Here is a 19144-nt window from a genome sequence, read left to right as displayed (position 1 = left end):
TGTTATCAATTGATTTTCTATAAATAAATAAGAGACATTATATATTTATTAATGAACTGTAGTTTTTAAAAAAATTTTAATGGTCAGGCCAAGCACTTTAATATAAAATTTGCATAAATACATATTATACATGCAAGTGTGTGTATCATGTTTGAGATTACTGCATTAACCCCAAAGAAATCATCAGATGTAATAACAATTCATTTGTTTAATTATAAATAAACAGACACTCCCCAGCCACAATCCTTAGCAACAAACAGTGGGCTTGTATTTGAATAAATGACACTTGTGGACTAATCTGACCCAAAGTTTATCGTTAAGTACTCTTGACTTCAGGGAGTCTTGGGTATTGTAATTACATGGAGGTAGACAAAACTAGTCTCAAAGGGTTAGGTAAACTCAGATTGGGGTTGAACTGTCACAGCAATAGGTTTAGAGGGCCACAATTTAGCTCCAAGCACAAAAAGCCCATGATGTTCCAAACCCCACTGTCGTTTGGCCAGAGGAAAACATCAAGCTCTACTCATGGGTAAGCTCAGGGGGAAAATAACTGGCAAATAGAGAAAGCTTTCAAGACTCATTACTATAAAAGGACCTACACCCAACTTGTAAAGGACTGTTTACTGAGACACATCTGCCGCAGGTTTTACTTTATGTTTTCATATCAAAAGTCAGTTAAAGTTTAGATGACCCCGTCAATAGTGCAGGCAGGATTCGCTTTATTCAAGTTTATTCACTTGAAACAAACTCATGTTTACCTACAACAACATTTTAGCTTTCCTCAAACCTATAGATGATGCTTCAGCTTCTGATACCCTTGTTGCTAATTAACTTTTTTTAAACAAGTAGTGTAAGTAGGCCTTTTTAATGGATTCATCAACCAAAAAGCAGACTCTGTCACCTTTACAGATAACAACAGCATGTGTGCCATAAGGACGCACAAATTAAAACCAGTAAAAGTCTGTTTTTGGTGGCACGAAGACAGTTCATTTCCATGCTGAGACACAATTTAGAGGAACCCAGACGGCAACTGAGCACAGAGTTAAATTTTTTCTCATAGCTTTTCAATCTGGCAACATAATTCGAAGGAAAAATTGTTTATAAGGAAAAGCCTACTTCCTTCAACATATTAAATCCTGCTCATGCTGCGAGCTGCTTATATGTTGTTCTGAGGTTTGTCAATACTGGTATAATACATGGCAAGTTTTGAATCCTAGAACTAACCAGTGGGACAATAATTATGCACATTTCTATGAAATACAGTTTAAAGGGATACTTCAGCCAAAAATGAAAATTCTGTCATTAATTGCTCACCCTCATGTCGTTCCAAACACAAATTAAGATATTTGTGATAAAATCCGAGAGCTCTCTAACCCTCCCATAGACAGCAAGGGTACTAACACAAAATTCAAATCAGCTACTGAAATAAAAATACCAATACATTTACATCATCTTCCAGTTCCACTTCTACCAAGATTTAAAAAAAATGTGTACAGGTGCAAAAACCCAACAGATGATGCTGAAAAATAAATTTCCTGCAATACATTTTAATTAGTCATTTGCATCAAATAAACTGGGTTATCAACATGCCACAGATCCACTGCATATTCTATTCAAAGGCACTATATGCATCCTCACTATTTGGCCTCTGGTTGCTTAGTCACTAGAACATGTTCAGACCCAGTTTTGGAGGCAGGAATTCTATCACAGAAAGCCAGGAAACTGAGTGGGATTTCAGAATCATGCCAAAACCTCCTTGCTCAATCGGATTCACTATGCTGACGGAAGATTTGTAGACAAAATCACAGTACATCTGTAGATTACAAAAGGGGAAAAAAACTAGGACAGGCTATTAGAGCTTCTTATTGTTCTTTATGTCAATTATTTTTGGAAAATATTTCAAACAAACCTTCAAACATATTTTAACATGAGCACCTTGAATTTTATTATTATTAAAAGGATAGAATACTGAAAAGTACTTCAAAAAGAAATAGCCTCAAAATAATGAGCAGACAAAATTCCATTAGCATGACATCCCAAATACTTCTTTACTGGAAGTAAAACTCCTGAGCATCAAACAGAAATATGTGACTTGTGATGCATGGTAAATCTAAATATGAATCAAAGTGTGGAAAAGTGAGTTCATTATCAATCAGTCTTTGTTTTGGGTATGGAAGACTTTCTATTAGATCCAAGGACTCTTCACATGATATGCGTTCATGTTTTTCCTGACAGGCCCTCATCCATATTTCATCGGAGCCTTTGTTTTGGACATTAACACATCTACTTCCAATTTGTTTGCCGCTCCTCCCCACTTCTAAGAGCTAAAGAAAATATCAGCAGAGACAAAGAAGAATTATACTACGGCTTCAGTTTTACCAGATAATCAGTAAGATCCTCAAAGCATAAAAATCCACTGCAGCAAGATTCAAATCCATCAAATACTTTCTTCAATGGATGCATTGTGCTTTGTGCCTTCAATACAGTGTTATGTTAACTGTTTAGGAATTTCACGCCAGTTAAAAATGAGAACAAAAAATCTCTATACTCAGAAGAAAAAAAATATCAAAGGTCAAATACAACAATTATTGTATTTTTTTGTGACATTTTTGCTCTGTATCTAAATATATGGGCATTTTATCTTCACACTGCAAACAGAATCCCCCACTGTTATGGCTGGTTTGACCTCGCTGTTACTGTCATTAGTGACTGACAATGAATCAACAGAAAACCATTTATGATGCAATTATGCTCTCTGCAGATTGTGCAAGAAAAGTTATATATAGCCTTTACTGCAACTGAGTGCTGGATGCAATCATTGCAACACAGACAAAATAAACATTAACACACTGGACAATGTAACTGCATAACCTTTGAAAAACGCATAAAAAAACTCTAAATATACAAAATCTGTTTTGTATATCCCAGAAAGCAAGTTGTCAAGGTTGGACTGGCAAACATTCTTTGTTCTTAAAATCAGCTGACAATGAATTCATTATTTTGTAACTGTACAATATGTGCTACTAAGAAATACAATTACTGGTGCATTTTTCATATGAATTTTTTTTTGTTGTTGCATCTGAAAGAGATGGGATGAGAATCACGTTCATTGGTTGGCCTCATGCACCCCAATTTTATTCGAACTTGTTTTAATTAGCACTATCTTAAGAAGCGTCTTACAGAGAAATTATTTCTTCTCTTTATACGACTCTAACGGCTGTTAGGCCAACAAGAACGTCCCGATTTAGCCCACTGTACAGGAGCTAATTGAGGAAGCCAAATTTAGAGCCATATTTAAAGACATTACTGATCCTTACTTAGATAATAACAGAGTAGATGTGTTTAATAGAGCTGTGCTGAATCAACGTCAGACCTCTCACAGCTCACAATACAAGATTCACATGCAAGGCAGCCTATATCCTACACAACAGCATGAGGCCATTTACCCTATGACATTTTGCCTGACTGATTTATTTGTTTGTTTTTAATCACACTTAATCTACTTTTGTGGAAGCTGATTTCGCCAGAATAAAAAATGACAAAAAGGTTAAAATAAGAAATAAAGTCACACTGCAGATATCAAGTCACAATCTGGGTCGCTATTACATTTTTATTTTTTTTAATTCTCTGCAGCCGAAGGCGGCTAAGAGGCTTATTTATGCATACATAATTAATATACAGTACTGCTCAAAGTTGGTTCGATTTTTTTAATGTTTCTGAAATATATCTCTTTATACTAACCAAGTCTGCATTTGATTGAAAATATAGTTATTATTTAATAAATATGTATTATTGAAAATTTAAATGACCTGTTTTCTTTCTTAATATTTAATTAACAGTTGTGCTGCTGAATGTTGCAGTGAAAACAGTGAAACATTTTTCTTGCTCTGGTGCCATTTTTTCCCAGAATTCTGAATCAAAACTCCAAAAGAACAGCTTTTATATAATAAATGTTATATAATAAAAAATAATGTATATATTTAAATCTAAACGATCAGTATAATGCATCTTTACTGAATAAAAGTATTTCCTTCAATAAAATCTTACTGACCCCAAATTTCTGAATGTTACATACACACGTGTCAAAAGTTTGAAAGATCACAGAAAAAAAAATGGCAGCCAATGATTCAATCTCATACTTTTTCCCCCACTTTCTGTCCTAATTTTGCAGGAAAATTAACATCAATTCTGTAGAATATATTAAACATGGTAAAATATGTTAAAAAGAAATCAGATTAAACATTGATATTATCATGATAATTTGCACAGGTCTAGTTTTGTGTCAGGTTGGGGAAAGGCATCAATCAGCTGTTTCCTAGAAATATGCACATTAATATTTACATGAAACAAGAAAATTTCACCCGTGATTATTGTCCTTTAGTCCTTATAGTGTGAATCAGGAATCTCATTTACATTACATTTACATTTAGTCATTTAGCAGACGCTTTTATCCAAAGCGATTTACAAATGAGGACTCTCATTAGAAACAAACTCACATGGATCATTCCAATCTTGTAGAGGAGGATCCAGGACAATGAGAGGGCGGTTGGTCCTTGAGCGCTGATAATATCACCATGGCCAGGCGTAAATAAAAGCCTACAGTCTTCCCGCTCTCCGCTATGCTGCTCATACATATGTAAGATTATGTATGAACTCTGATTGGAATTGCATGGACGAAAAACATAAGCCAAGGGCACACAAACAGATAGAAAGAGAGCGGGACAACAAAAAGAAATGAAATAGCATAGCGCACCAGAGAGATTACACTCAATAGGAGACACAGGCCACAGACCTCGCTTACTGCTTATAAGACACCAGATAACTTCTGTTTGCTTTTGGTAATGCATACCTGATGTACCGTCAGTAACAGAAATGTAGAAAGAAAAAGTCACCTTGAAGCATGGTGCTAGCAATCATAGCAGCACAGCAATATGCTTGGATTTAACATTAAGAGGATGCTAGCCTGGAGCTCAACAATAGCATTTACAGTATCACACCTGTACTTGTGATAGTCTCACAGTCTTACATGAAAAGGTATGGAATGTCCTTGAACACATAAATAGAGTCCCTGGATCAGTGCCTTGAGGACTATAAAATGAAACCCATGCTGGAAGTGCTATTCCTGTCCATGATTGTCTTTCTGCATTATAAATGTCCCTTTTAATACAGCTGCTGTTAAACTGTTCAGTTCAAATGTCTGGATTTTCTCTCCCTCCTCCAATCTGTCTCACTCTCTCTCTCTTTCTTTCAGTCTTTGATGTTTCAGGGACGAGGATTAAAAGCTCATCGCAGAGGAAAAATTGTGCCCTCAGCATAATTTCTAAAACCATGACCTGAGTGCTAAAGCCTCTGTAGATGTTACAGCCGCTACAGTAAATGAGCTTCAGGGCAATTTCAATGCAAACACAAATAATTTTGTTTTTAAATTAAATCCAATGTCAAAATTGTGACAAAGCCCCTCATTAGTTAAAGAAACCACATTGTAAGTTTCTTCTGAATGTCAAAAAGGATTGAGCAGAGTATATTAGGATTTAGTAAGTGAACCATGTAAATAAAATGAAGGTTTTTGTCATTTGTATTATGTTTCACTTTATTGATTAACATCAGAGTGTACTTGAGAGACCCTTTATGTTTACGATTTATATTGAATTTCATAAGAATGCTGTTACTCCGTACTTTATGATGCAATCTGCTTTTTTTATGTTTTCAACCATACTTTCCCTTTTGCTGCCACTATAGACATTAAGCATCACAGGTGATATTTTGCTAAGCTGCAAATAAACAGCGATTGTCCACTTCTTTTGTACACAAGTCAACATTTGAAGTGGATCAAAACCTTTCATCAAAGTTGTCCTAAAACCAAAATGCATACTTGTTTTTGGACAACTTTCATGAACTTTTTTGATCCACTTAAAATGTTGACTACTATATATATATATATATATATATATATATATATATATATATATATATATATATATATATATATATATATATCCCCTAGCACTATCTGGTACACTTTGGAGTTTGTCTGAGGTGAGACAGAGTAAGAGAGACAAAAACTCTCAGCATTTTTCATTTAATGCCTGTGGAGGTTTGCAAAATGATTTAAGCTTTTTAGCAGCTTTTAGTAATTTACCCAGCAGCCTCAGATGCACCAGATAGCCTTTTTCCTTTGAAAAGACTAAATTAGTGATGCACCAAAACAGAAACCGAAATTAAGTTACTTATTTATTCAAAAACTGAAAACAAAAAGAAGTCGTATGTGAAAAAAATTTCAGTAACGAGACACCTCTCAATATTTCAGTCAAACAAAACAACTTGCTCTTGCCTCAGTTTTGGTCAAGATAAAGTACATCCACACAGCTGACATGTTTGCCTGTTGTAGCTTATCCATGTTTTGTGCAGCTGACAGTCAAAACACATGATTGAAAAAGCATGATTTGTTCAAGACCAGCAGCTCTTAGGGATTCACAGGAAGCCAATTTTTCTGGTCAGGTACTGTCTTACTATTGAAATGCATAAAACGGTCAGATTGGGCATTGGCAAAGGACAAAGCGGCTCAATAGTCCTGCATCACTCAGTCCACATGGGACAATTCAGCCAATAACACACTGAGCTCAGACAAACAAAACAAACCCAGAATTAATATTTTACACTGACCAGCACACTAGCTTCTTCTTGTACTCCATGCCTGCCTGGGCAAATATATTATGTTCCCATCTGGGCCCGTTCAGGTTACAGCTCTGTTGACGAGTGGCCATATAATTCACCGTTCAATGACCACAGGGAAACACTCTGTAATACAGCTATGCTGCTTCAGTATTCCTCACAACACAGATCAGAGGACATGCACACAGAAACTCTTATAGAAGATGTTCAGAAAGCAGTCTAGTTAGTTGTCACTGTGTCCTTGAAGACACTTAAACTCTGATTGCTCCAGGGGGATTGTCCCTGTAAGTACACTTTGGATAACAACATCTAAAATGACTAGCATCAAACAAACAAAAGGGCAGAAGGAGATTTGTACATACAAGCAGACATGATGTAGACAGAAAGCAGGTCTCACCTCATAATGTGCCACTCTCTGTGACTCTGAGATGAGCTGAGCGCTGCACACTTTGCAGTAACTGTCTGTGAAAAGGCCTTGATCCACCTCTGTTGACTTCATCTGAACAACAACAACAACAAAACATTTTTATATTTCAGCACTTTATTATACACTTCCATCACTAAACACTGAATTTGAAAATTACAGAAGTCGAAACCACTGCACGTACTGTACTGCTAGACATATTTTTGGGAAAAACAGTGTCATGAAAACATGTCTGACATAAATTATTCATGAAGACATGTTGTTTCTGTCACTTTAATTATTTCAGCATGCGTCACTAACCCTAACACTGAACCAGCATGAGGACGTGACATGCCTCTATTGGAGCTGCACTCCCAGAATGGCTTATAAACAGACTGCAGGGGTTTTAGACCAACAGATAAAACCTTCATATGACCTTCATGTGATGAAAAATGAAAAATAAAAAATAAATGCATTTAAATGGCAATTCACTGCAAAGCTATAAATACATATACATAAAGTTAACTTTAAATACCAGGTGCTTTGTGGATGATAAGTCAAGGGCCTAAAATTCACATATTAGTTATTTGATGGTTGCAGCCAGATACAGGTGGAGGGAAAAATAATAAAGAGATAAAGGAACAGTAGGAAACATTTTGCAATAACTAGAAATGCGTTCGGATTATAAGTTTTACTTCCGGCAAATGCTAAGCTTTACTTTAGATTGAAATTTTTGTTCAGTTTATTTCTGTGTCCTGGGTAATGAAGGAACTTATCACTCTGTAGTTTCCCTTTCCTCATAGACCAATTAGAGTGTCCTTATTACTGCCAATTACTAACAGCTGCACTGATGTGGAGACAAGGTGTTAAAAGCCTACATACTGTGTTTGAAAGCAGCTGCCATGCTGTACAATTGATTATTGATTTAACAGACAGCAGATTTGTATGAAGGCACTTCTTAAGGAAACTGGTCTCAGGACAAATAGAGGTGTAATACCTAGAGAGAGCTGTCCGTTAGCATCTCTATCCATCTTAACAGCACATGTGGAAGGATACAGCATGCTTGCTTGCCATCTTTGCTCAAGGGCACACAGTTGCACTTACACACATCTTCCCACGCACACGGTGGGATATCATATACACTATATTGCCAGAAGTATTGGGTCACCCTCTTCTAATGAACATGTTTGACTACTTTAGTAATTTCTGTGAGTACAAATCTTAATGTTAAAGCATATAATGATATTCTACGGAATTGTGTGCTTCTAATTTTATAGCAACAGTTTGGACAGGACCCTTTTAACATGACAGTGCCTCTGTGTATAAGGCACGGTTCAAAAAGACATGATTGATTCAGTCAGTGTGGAAGAACTTGACTGGTCTGCAGAAAACCTAGTCCTAATCCCAGTGTTTGGTGATGGGTTTTTGGCTCAAGGTCTGCATATAAAGTCACACCAGAGGTGTTCAGCTGGGATTAGGACTTGGTTTTCTGCAGACCAGTCAAGTTCTTCCACACTGACTGAATCAATCATGTCTTTTTGAACCGTGCCTTATACACAGAGGCACTGTCATGTTAGAATAGAAAAGGGTCCTGTCCAAACTGTTGCTTAGAAGAAAATTAGAAGCACACAATTACCTAGAATATCATTATATGCTTAAACATTAAGATTTGTACTCATAGAAATTACTAAAGTAGTCAAACATGTTCATTAGAAGGGGGTGACCCAATACTTTTGGCAATATAGTGTATATGCTGGCTTTAAAAAAAATGACCAGGCAACAATGAATACATTGAATTCAGACATGCATTGATGCCTTTCAATCTCAATATACTGTCTGCAATCATTCTTTAGTTTGCAGGCAAGCGAGAGTTTGAAAAAAGTGCTGGCGGCTTGAGCAGCTGGCATCTTTGATGTGCTTCTGTAATCCTCTTTTCCCCGATATATATATTTTTTATCTTCTTGTTTTCTTTCTGTCTGCTTTATCACACACACCCTTGCAAGGATGCAAACTTTTTGCTCTAAAGTGTGATATCGTGACACTTTAAAAGTTATTTTGATGTTTTTGATGTTGTTCTTGAATGTTTAAAAATCCATTAGACCAGGAGCCTTCTGGCAAAATTCAGTTCCTTCTGTGCTTTAATGAATTTGTAATTTAACCCCAAAACTTCGATTGGCTAGTTTGAGTGTTTTAAAGTCCCTGTAAGACAAGCCAGTTCACCTGATGGCTATATTGTGAGTGAAAGAAATTATCTAAAAAGTAAAACATAAAAAAATAGTACAGGGACCTGGTTTGATCCAGCAGTTGTTGATTGGATGGAGGCAGATCTGAATGCAGTCAATTGTAAGAAAGGTACAGGGTTTAAGCAGACTAAATGAAAGTCTGATATATGCTACCAGGGATCAAGTTATGACATTTTGATTAAAAATTACAAAACAAATTTTAAAACCAGAGAAATGCATGGATGAATCATTCACAAGATCAATAACATGCATTTAAAAAGATGGGTGAATTTTCATGCCAGCAGATTAAGACACAGGGATTTTGACATTTTTAGCATGGCCTGATTTGCAAATGCTAATGACTGCAACTTCTCGAAGACAGAATAAATAAACATACTGAATAGTTTCCAAATAGAGTCAGTTTGTTACGCTAATTCATGCATAGATAGATATATAACACCATTACCATATTCAAGCTATTCAAATAAAATTATTATAATCTTTCATTCAGTGGCCCAAATCTATCCCAGGCTGTTGCTAATCTAGATATTTTCTAAATCTTCATCAGATTTAGAGGACAGGTAAATCTTCAATAGATTCAATCTTCAGATTCTGACTCTCTGCTCTCATACTTTGAGAGACATGTGGAAAGTACTTTGCTGTTGTAACTTGTGATGGACCTGCAAAACCATACACCAACATTAAGAATACTGCGCATGGTTTTTCAGCTTCCTTTTGTTTGTGGCCTCAGTTTACCCATCGTCAGAAAAAAAGGCAACCTTCTCAAACAAAGGACTGTATATGTGCTGAATTCAGACAATAAGTTTGTACAGACACTCCGGCAGCATAAGTTTGCAGAGATGAAGATAAAAAAAAAACTATAAAAGATAACCACAGCTACTGCAGAATAGGGGAGGAATGGACAGAGGGAATGAAAACAGAAGAAGTCGAAAGATAGTGTGGGGAGAGGAGCTCACTGTCCCTCTCTGAGGAAACCGTGCATAAATTCAGCAGAACAAAATCGGCAAAATGCCATCACTGGAGCCCAAGCTCCATCGCTCTCATGAACACATACACACACACCGCACACATCTAAAAAAAACAATTGCATTATTAATCAGTCTGAGGCCTGCTTAGAGAGAGGAATGGGGCTGACAGAGTTGAAGAGTTTCCCCCCTTACTTATTTGCCATGTGAATGTGATTAAAATGTACCCTATTTCCTTTATTAATAAAATGGCTCTGGCTTTAGCATGCACAGTTTATCAGTGCATGTAATTCCTAAGTTTTTTTCCTTATCTTTAATCAAAAAACATCTTTGCCTCAGCTGCTGTCACACAACATGATCACAGAACAAAATGCAAAAGGCACTAATAAAAATAACTTGACTCGAACTCCTCTGCTGATAAAAACAAGAAAGTCTACAACAGATTTTCAGACTGCCAAGGACCTTCAAACTTGCATGGAAAGCTTTAATGGAAAGTTCAGAAAGTTTTTTTTTTTTTTTATAAAGCAGTACAACTGTTTCCAACATTAAACTATTTCTTGAGCACCAAATCAATGAGAATGAGTGCTAATTATAAGAATATTAGTAACACTAAGGGACCAATTCTCACTATTAACTATTAACTACTAGCTTATTAGCATGCCTATTATTAACATATTAGCTCTTTATTAGTAGGCTACTTATAAAGCACATATTCTACATGATGATATTCTACATCCCTAATACCTAAACTAGTGTTTATTGAGGCAAAAGTCGAAGTTACTGGTATTTTAATGTCGAGAATTGTACTTTATTTCATATTTAAAATAAAGTGACCAGAATATCATTAAAAAACATTATAACAACAATTTATATACTATACATGTACTGTATGTTTTATTACATTTTCCACTTAAATGCATTTGTTAATGCTTTGCCATGTAGTCCAAATCATCATCTAAAGACTATGCAAAGCCGAGTGAACAGATACCATCCATCACTCAAACTCCCAAACCACACATGACTGCACTGAACCTAAGAGGATGAAATATCATTTAGAGAAATACTGTGCATGTGTGTCCATAGTGAGGAGCATGCATGTGGGATGCAGCAGGAAGTGCAGAGAGGGCAGTGCAGTGGGCGGCCCTGACAAATGTTCTGGCTGTCAAAGGTGTGCTGTAATCGCTGAGGGGAGGTACTGAGCTGGACGCCAGCTGCTTCAAGTTCTTCTACTGTCACATGAGCTTAAGAAAGTCCCGACACTGCAAAAACACTTTCAGATCTCAATCGCTCTTTAAAACTGCAGGAAATAACTGTCGCTCCGCTCATAAACTCCATTCCAGCTTGATGCTTTGGATTCTTTGCCCTCGACCCTAAGGGCAAAAAGTGATATTCAGAACAACAGCACACTTATTCATGAGTATATTGCATTTGGCTATTTTTCCAGTGACTTAAAATAGGCTCAGAAGGATGCAACCAAACACAGCAGCATAATAACCAAGTCGGTACGTTTCCAATCCCTGCTGGTGCTTTAACAGGCATGCAAACACATCAGTGCTGGTTGCTGAGTAATGTCCTCATGTCCTACTTGAGCTCATTAGCATTCTGAGGCAACACATCCCAATGCACAGAGAAAAGCAACTGGAATCACAGGGAGAGTGTCTGTGTGTCCTCTATACTAATAAAAAATTGCCATAGGCAGCAGGTAGCCACAGAAAAACAACTTTTATGTTTTTGTATAAGACTGTCTTAATGCAAATAAAAAAACAAAACAATGAAATGAACAATGATATGCATGATGCATGAGGGGTCTTGAGCAGGATGATATTCATTAAATTACAGCAACTCCAAACGGCTGTTTTGCTTGTCAAAAACTGACTGATTATCAATTGGTTTTAACACTATAATAATTTAAATGTTTAAACGACTACTAACAATATTGACTATATACTATAAACAGTATACATGCTACCATTAAAAAGTTTGGGGTTGGTAAGATATTCAAAATCTTTAAGGTTCTTATGCTTACAAAGGTTGTATTTATTTGATCAAAAATGCAGTAAAACTAATATTTTGAAATAATAGTAAAATTACAGTTTTTATTTAAATATATATTTATTATGTAATTTATTTCTGTTATCGCTCCAGTTCACTCCAGTTCAGTCAGTGTCAACATGATCCTTCAGAAATAATTTTAATTGATTTGATGCTCAATATATTTTTGTGAAAATAGTTGTGCCGCTTATTATTTTTGTGGAAACGGTTACATCAAAAATGTTGTAACATCATAAATGTCTTCAATTTGCACTTTAATATTTTAAAAGCGTAATCAAATTTTCACCTAAATTATTATTTGTTTATATCAACTTTTTTCTTTTCATCTAAACTTGATCACATTAGTTAAAAGATAAACTCGTAAACAGAACAAGATCTTCTTCATAAGCATACATACTCAACTGAAAATTGGGACAAAATTAAGACAAAAAGCTTCTAGCAAAATGAAAAGAAAAGATTCATGAAAGCACAGAGATAAAATGGGATGTACATATCTCAGGATTGTTACTGAACTTTATCATGATCATTTCAAGAGCAGACAGAAAAACAAGATCACTATAAAGCCGGATTTTTAAAAAAGTATAATATCAAAACCATGTTTTATATAACTTGGTGACACTTTGCAAAAGTTAAGTTCAGAATCAACATCCCTTAAGTAGGTCTATAAGCAGCTAAAAGCAAACAAAACTTCAGGGCAAGAAACAAGATTTGTTCACCTAAACAAAATAACACATCCTGAGTAGCTCCTCATACTGCGTAAACAGGACTGACAGAAGAAAATATGTCTCAAGAAAATAACATAAATAATGTAAAAGAAAGAAAAGAGAGCCTTGCACTGCTCAGCATCTGCCTGTTCTCGTCTGCTAATCTTTCTAATGTTGTGTTGTATTCACACAGTTGTTTAGCCTCCCTGACAGGGCTTTGAAACTACCCTTGGAGTGCTTATGGATAATTCAGAACCTGTGTACAATATGTACCAAGATAAATAATGAGAGGAAAATTATGCTATTTGACTTCTCACCAACTCCACGAACAGCTTCATAAGCCAAATGCTGGGTGGGACGGGTCCACTCCCCCGATGGTTTACAAAATAAAGCGACAGAGGAGATTCTTTTACACAGCAGATGTTTAGATGCACAAGAACAAAGTATCTCTCTTTGCTAGACTCATGAATTTTGGATGCATCATGGACATGGGCTGTTATGGGGACATAGTACAAAATGCTTTTTCCACCATCCTACCGAAGACAGTGGTGTTATGTGTCCAGGGGATGGGGGAAACATCTGCTGTCATGTGCAGAGTAGCAAGGAGATGTGATGGAATTTACTGTAGCACGATGAAGGAAAGTGACCTGTTCCTGACAGCAAATAATACATTTGTCACAGTGGGTGATTATCATGGGGTAAATTAAGACGGCTTTATGTAATACTGTGGCCATGCTACAATAAGCCAGCATCTAACTCATTTAAATACGGTGTTGGTTGGTGAGCTAGACCTGTTTGCAATCAACTTACAATAGAACCGATTACATATCTGACATTTTAAGCGCATCTTAAAACAACACAAAACATAATTACTGATTCACTTAAAGGATTAATATTTATCCACTTATTTCCCTCCTCACCTTTGCACATTTTCTGCTGTTTCAATGTCAGTTCATTTCTCAAGGCAAAAACATTGCTCATTGCTTCTTCCCTGTGGCCAGCTGAAGGTCAAACATCATTAACCTGTTCTATCGCTTTAATTGGAAGTGGTGCAACATTCAGATGGGCCTCATGTAAGACAGAAGGTGTGTGACCCTAAGGGGGCCTGTGACAATGCTGCAGGGGATCCGCCAATTATCTCAAATAAATTTCTGTGAAAAATAGTAAATAATAGTGCAAGAAACTATACACTTCTCTACTATACACTTGGGCAGTGGTTTTCACCCAGAAGGCTGGGGCCCACTAGGGGGCTTCAGGATTATTAGAAAATTCTTCAAAATTATGTAGGCTTTGAAGATTGTTGAAGATTGAGAACCTAGATATCTATCTATCTATCTATCTATCTATCTATCTATCTATCTATCTATCTATCTATCTATCTATCTATCTATCTATCTATCTATCTATCTATCTATCTATCTCTCTGTCTGTCTGTCTGTCTATCTATCTATCTATCTATCTCTCTCTCTCTCTGTCTGTCTGTCTATCTATCTATCTATCTATCTATCTATCTATCTATCGACTGAAAAGCGTCAAACTAAAAACTTTTAAAACTTAAACTTTTGAAACTTCTTTAACTTTTTTTTAACTTTTCAAACTCTTTTAAACTTTCTGGTCCGGCTTTCTCAAGTCAACTTAAAGTTTGTCTCGACAAACTTTTTTATCTAGTTTGACTGTACTGTTGTACTGTAAAAAACTGAAGAAACAATTAGCACATGGGAATTTTACAAAAAAATAAAAAATAATTTAACTGACAGTTACAAAGACATGCCAGGTAACACATTAAATAAAACATAAAAATTTTAAGAATATAACTGAAATAGTCTTTTCTTATAAATCATACTCCAATAATCTTTGTTTTACAACTGCACAAAATATATTTTTTTAGTCTAGCAAACTCACACAATTATACACTCAAACTAGACAAAAAAGTGTTTTGCAGTGTTCGTTGGAAAACAGTTCAGAACATGTACTGCAAGGTTCTCAAACAGACAATGCATTCACTGGGTGTAAGGACAAAAATCGACCTTGAACACCGCCATCGGTTATGCACTGTGCCATTTCATTTAGAGCTACCTTTTTTGCATCTTTAATATCTGTAGGGTGCTTTCAATGCCAGCTAAGAATATACTCCCTCAGTGTGAAACCACACGACAAACGCGTCGTACTCATACTAGAATAGGGCTGGACCATGTATTATAAATTTGATTAAATTAGAAAACTCATTTTCTTCATCACACTAGAACCCCATGGACTCCAACAACATCTGATAAAATGAAGAAAGAGTTCATATAAAGGACACATTCCCCACTCCTCCAAAGCAAATAACCCTTACTTCCGATAAACAATATAATAAGATTTGATATGAGCGGTATGTTTAGACAAACAACTGAATTTTTATACCTATTTTATAAAACAGATGACTAGACAACACCATATTTTCAATAAATAAGATCATTTAGGAGGTTTTTAATCAGCATATGTATTCATGGTGCAATGAGGATAGCTAGTATTGCTGTAAGTAATGCTGGGAGTCTAAACCTCAGCTTTGCTACTTAATGCCTGTGAGCAGAAATGGAGATGGATAGTGAAAGATAATATCATATCATATCTCTGAGCTTTGGCAAGGCATTTTCCTCTCCATAAGCTTCTCCATAAGTTTGGGCTTTGTCCCTCCCAATGGAAAAACAGCATTGGAGAGGCAATGGGCTGTCACTTCTGCCTCAGAAGTCCTGGGAGACAAATTAAGATGCTCTGTTTATGGAGACAGCAGATTCTTCTATTATTTTTATGTTAGAATATCACTTTTTTTAAAAGTATGTCTCAAAGAATTCAACTGCTCCTTATTACGAAAGATATTTGCTAAGATATACATCATAATGTAAACAACGGCTCTTTTGAAATCTCAATTATTCAGATTTTATCACAAATTCTGATGTTATTAAGGCCCTCCATTGTTGTGGAAAGGACAGTCCACAAAGATGAACCTCAACAGAATTTGCAACTATAAGTATGGCAGGCTTTGCACAGGAGTCTTGAAAAAAAAGGTCCAGCCAGAGGTAATTCTGAGGTGATTCTACACTAACAGAGCCACCTTGTGGTGCACGGATGATTTTATCTGACAGTTTAAACAACCACTCACCCACCCACCCACTGCTGTGCAATTTCACTGCCCCCAATACTGAGAAAATGGCTAAATTCTAAAAACATGGCATGAGGCAGGAAGGCTCACGTGTGAATGCTGATGGGAAATAATGTTCAAATGAGCAAACTTTGAAGTTGTCTACTCCTTTATCACTGAAAACCACACAGCGGGACGGTTCGGACTATGATACATCTATAATGAATGCAATAAGTGTGATGCTGTTATATCTGGCATTGCTCTCTCCTTATACTGTTTTCCAGCTGGCAGGCAGAAACTGCTCATTTGTAAACACGCCATAATAACAAAAATTAAAGATGAGCCTCTTTTCTCTGCACAGAAAAACAGTGTCAAGAAAACATCAATAATTCACATCTTACTCTCTCTCTGCTGTTTATAGCCCAGTTTAAACTGTTTATAGCCCAGCTTGTTAGACAGTATACTAATGAATGGCTAAAAATGAAAACTTATAATGTATTTCTCATCTCTAATCCTAAATGATAATTATAGAGTTTAATACAGACAAATAGACAAGTTCAAACAAAAGCAATGAGATTTGACTCTTCACTAACTACAGCAAATGTCATCTGCAGCAGACAAAGTACATATCCAGGGATAAAGTAAAGGTAAGCCACTTATTGCGAAAAAAGACATCTGCTTTTGTGTCACGTATTTGCACTCCAAGGAATATGAAAGAGAATATTAATGCTACCATTGTTCCGCACAAAGATGATCTAAGCAGCACCTGGAGGAGACACTTTAAAGGGACAGAGGCTCAAAATACAAAAAACAAATGGTTAAATACTTATATAATAAAATGCTTAATGCATTATGTTAAGTTAATAATAATGACTAGAAAAATAACACAAATACCAATGGTTGTTCTTAAATTCCTAAAAAAAAAGCGAAGCCAAGTCACATTTATTTATATAATGCGTTATATGCACACAGTTTTAAAGCAACTACATAGTGGTAAAACTGTTAATACAATTATTAAGGAAAAAACATGCATTAAAATAACTTTGATTACTTATTTGGGCATAGTGCTTTAATGGTGAGTGTCTACTAAACTTACAAAGACTGTAAAACTGAAAAAATGTCTAAAACATTCTGCTTCTTTTCTTTGTTTATTCAATGTACTGTACAGAACAACCTGTACCCTAAATGTAAAGAAAACCTGCCTAAGCAAGATCATTGAATCAACAAGGATTCTGAAAATAAATAATATATGCGCAAAACTAAACTAATTTGCTTTGCAGAATTGTTTTAACATGTCTCCTAGTACATACGACTGCAAATTGTATAAGTCTAAATCAATTGGTCTTCTCTTGGCTAGATAAAGGACAGGTAATAATCCAACAATTGCCCAGGGCACTACATTAAATCCTCATATATTCAAGAGCTGACACTACTACAATCAAACTGTCTCGGTAAATTACCCAGATCACAACAGGTGAAAACGAAGCTCAAAGCGCACTGACACTGTCCTCATCGACGGGGTTCTAAAGACTGTACAGTGATACATAATTGATCGTTTGCAGTAAATGAAACAGCTGTGAGATTGAGCAATCTGTCAACACTGCCTCGTGCCACCGAAATGTACCTTTTTGGGGGGTCATCATCACTGCTTCTTGGTAGAGCTTAAGAAAATGATACTGGTGAGGTCTCTCAAATGAAACGCCAGGTATGATACTATGAATTGTATTTACAGTTCACGAGTCCCTTATCATGTAAACATCACAGCACGCAACACATTCATCGAATTCGCGCTACAACTGGCTTTCGTGCGTCACAGCGTCAAGAAATCTGAGAAAGTGTAACACCACCGTATAATATTAGAATATCCGGTCTAATGTTGTTCGTGTGTTTAACAAGTATCTCCAACAGAGTCGAGAGAAGGGTTAGTTTGGAGCCGCGCGTATCACCGATAAACAAACTAGCACAGACTTTGACTTCGTTTTTTATAAACATACCTGTAACTCTAAGCTGTAGTCCTCGTATAAGTGTGTCGGGTATACGGTCAGATGGTGTTGCACTTGGAGAGAGAAGGTGTAATCCATTGACTGTGTGATGTGGGTGCGTGTGTAGAATAGAGGATGCTCGTGCACAGCTGCCTGCGGTGCTTTAGTTCAATTGCAGAGCGTTCTCCGCCCAGCCGTCCTCCATTGGCTGAATGGCAGGAGTAGTTTTTTTTTGTTGTTGTTGTTGCAGTAGTGGCCTTACAAGCTGGGATTTATAACAAGACACTAGTGCACAAATGAGAAAGATCAGATAAGATCACATGACAGAGTTCCAGAGCGATCTCACTGTTTTAAATGATTTGACTATAAACTGTTGGCAGTCTAAAGTGAGTTTGAGTCATACATTGACGGTTCGTGTTGTTAATTATATGATGCAGTGAGAAGTTCAGCACCTGTTAATGATTTAATGCACTGAGCACTCTAGTAATTTATTTAACAACTCTCTCTAACAGCAGAATGCTACTTTTATTCCTTTTAAGTCTAATTCCTAGTCAGATTAGTTTTACCGGCGATATATAGTTTGTGATTGCATTTTCTAAAGATATGTCCAGACGTGCAGTCTACCAATAACATTAAAAAAGGACAGAAGTAGGAACGCCCTCAAGCGTCTTCAGAGTACAGAGTAAAAATCGCTGGCGGTGTGAACGGGGTTTAACGCATGGATACGTATTGTACGTTATTTACGCTGATTTGAACGGAAACAACGTATCCATGCTTTAAGGCCCGTTCACACCAGAGCTGTTGAGAAACAGAGTTGTGACACGCTTTGATTTCGCCGCCGCGCGGTCACCTGGTTCATGGAGCTCTCAATAGTTCCAAACAACTCCGGCTGTCCATAGGTTAGAATGGGATTAATCGGGTCAGACAACAACAGCGGGTATACTTGCAGCATTTTCTGGCAAATATTAACACAAAACGTCCATTGATTAATTCGTTTAATAC

The 19144-nt window shown here is 36.3% G+C and overlaps 1 protein-coding gene across 2 annotated transcripts in view; it reads right to left on the bottom strand.

Annotated features, from left to right (window-relative positions):
* LOC306871134 (zinc finger matrin-type protein 4-like) overlaps window positions 1-18306 on the bottom strand; it is a 73768-nt gene extending 55462 nt beyond the window's left edge. The window contains exons 1-2 of one of the 2 annotated variants that reach the window (XM_079418851.1): window positions 18155-18306; window positions 7070-7171 (exon numbers count right to left, since the gene is read on the bottom strand). In XM_079418851.1, the coding sequence (XP_079274977.1) occupies window positions 7070-7171; window positions 18155-18241 (189 nt within the window). In that variant the 5' untranslated portion in view covers window positions 18242-18306. The remainder of the gene's footprint in view (window positions 1-7069; window positions 7172-18154) is intronic. The other variant, XM_079418852.1, reaches the window with a different exon arrangement.
* Window positions 18307-19144: the final 838 nt, after the last annotated feature.

This window comes from Barbus barbus (genome assembly GCF_936440315.1).
Source record: "Barbus barbus genome assembly, chromosome: 6".
Taxonomy (NCBI): Eukaryota; Metazoa; Chordata; class Actinopteri; order Cypriniformes; family Cyprinidae; genus Barbus; species Barbus barbus.
This window is presented reverse-complemented; position numbering and strand designations above follow the sequence as displayed.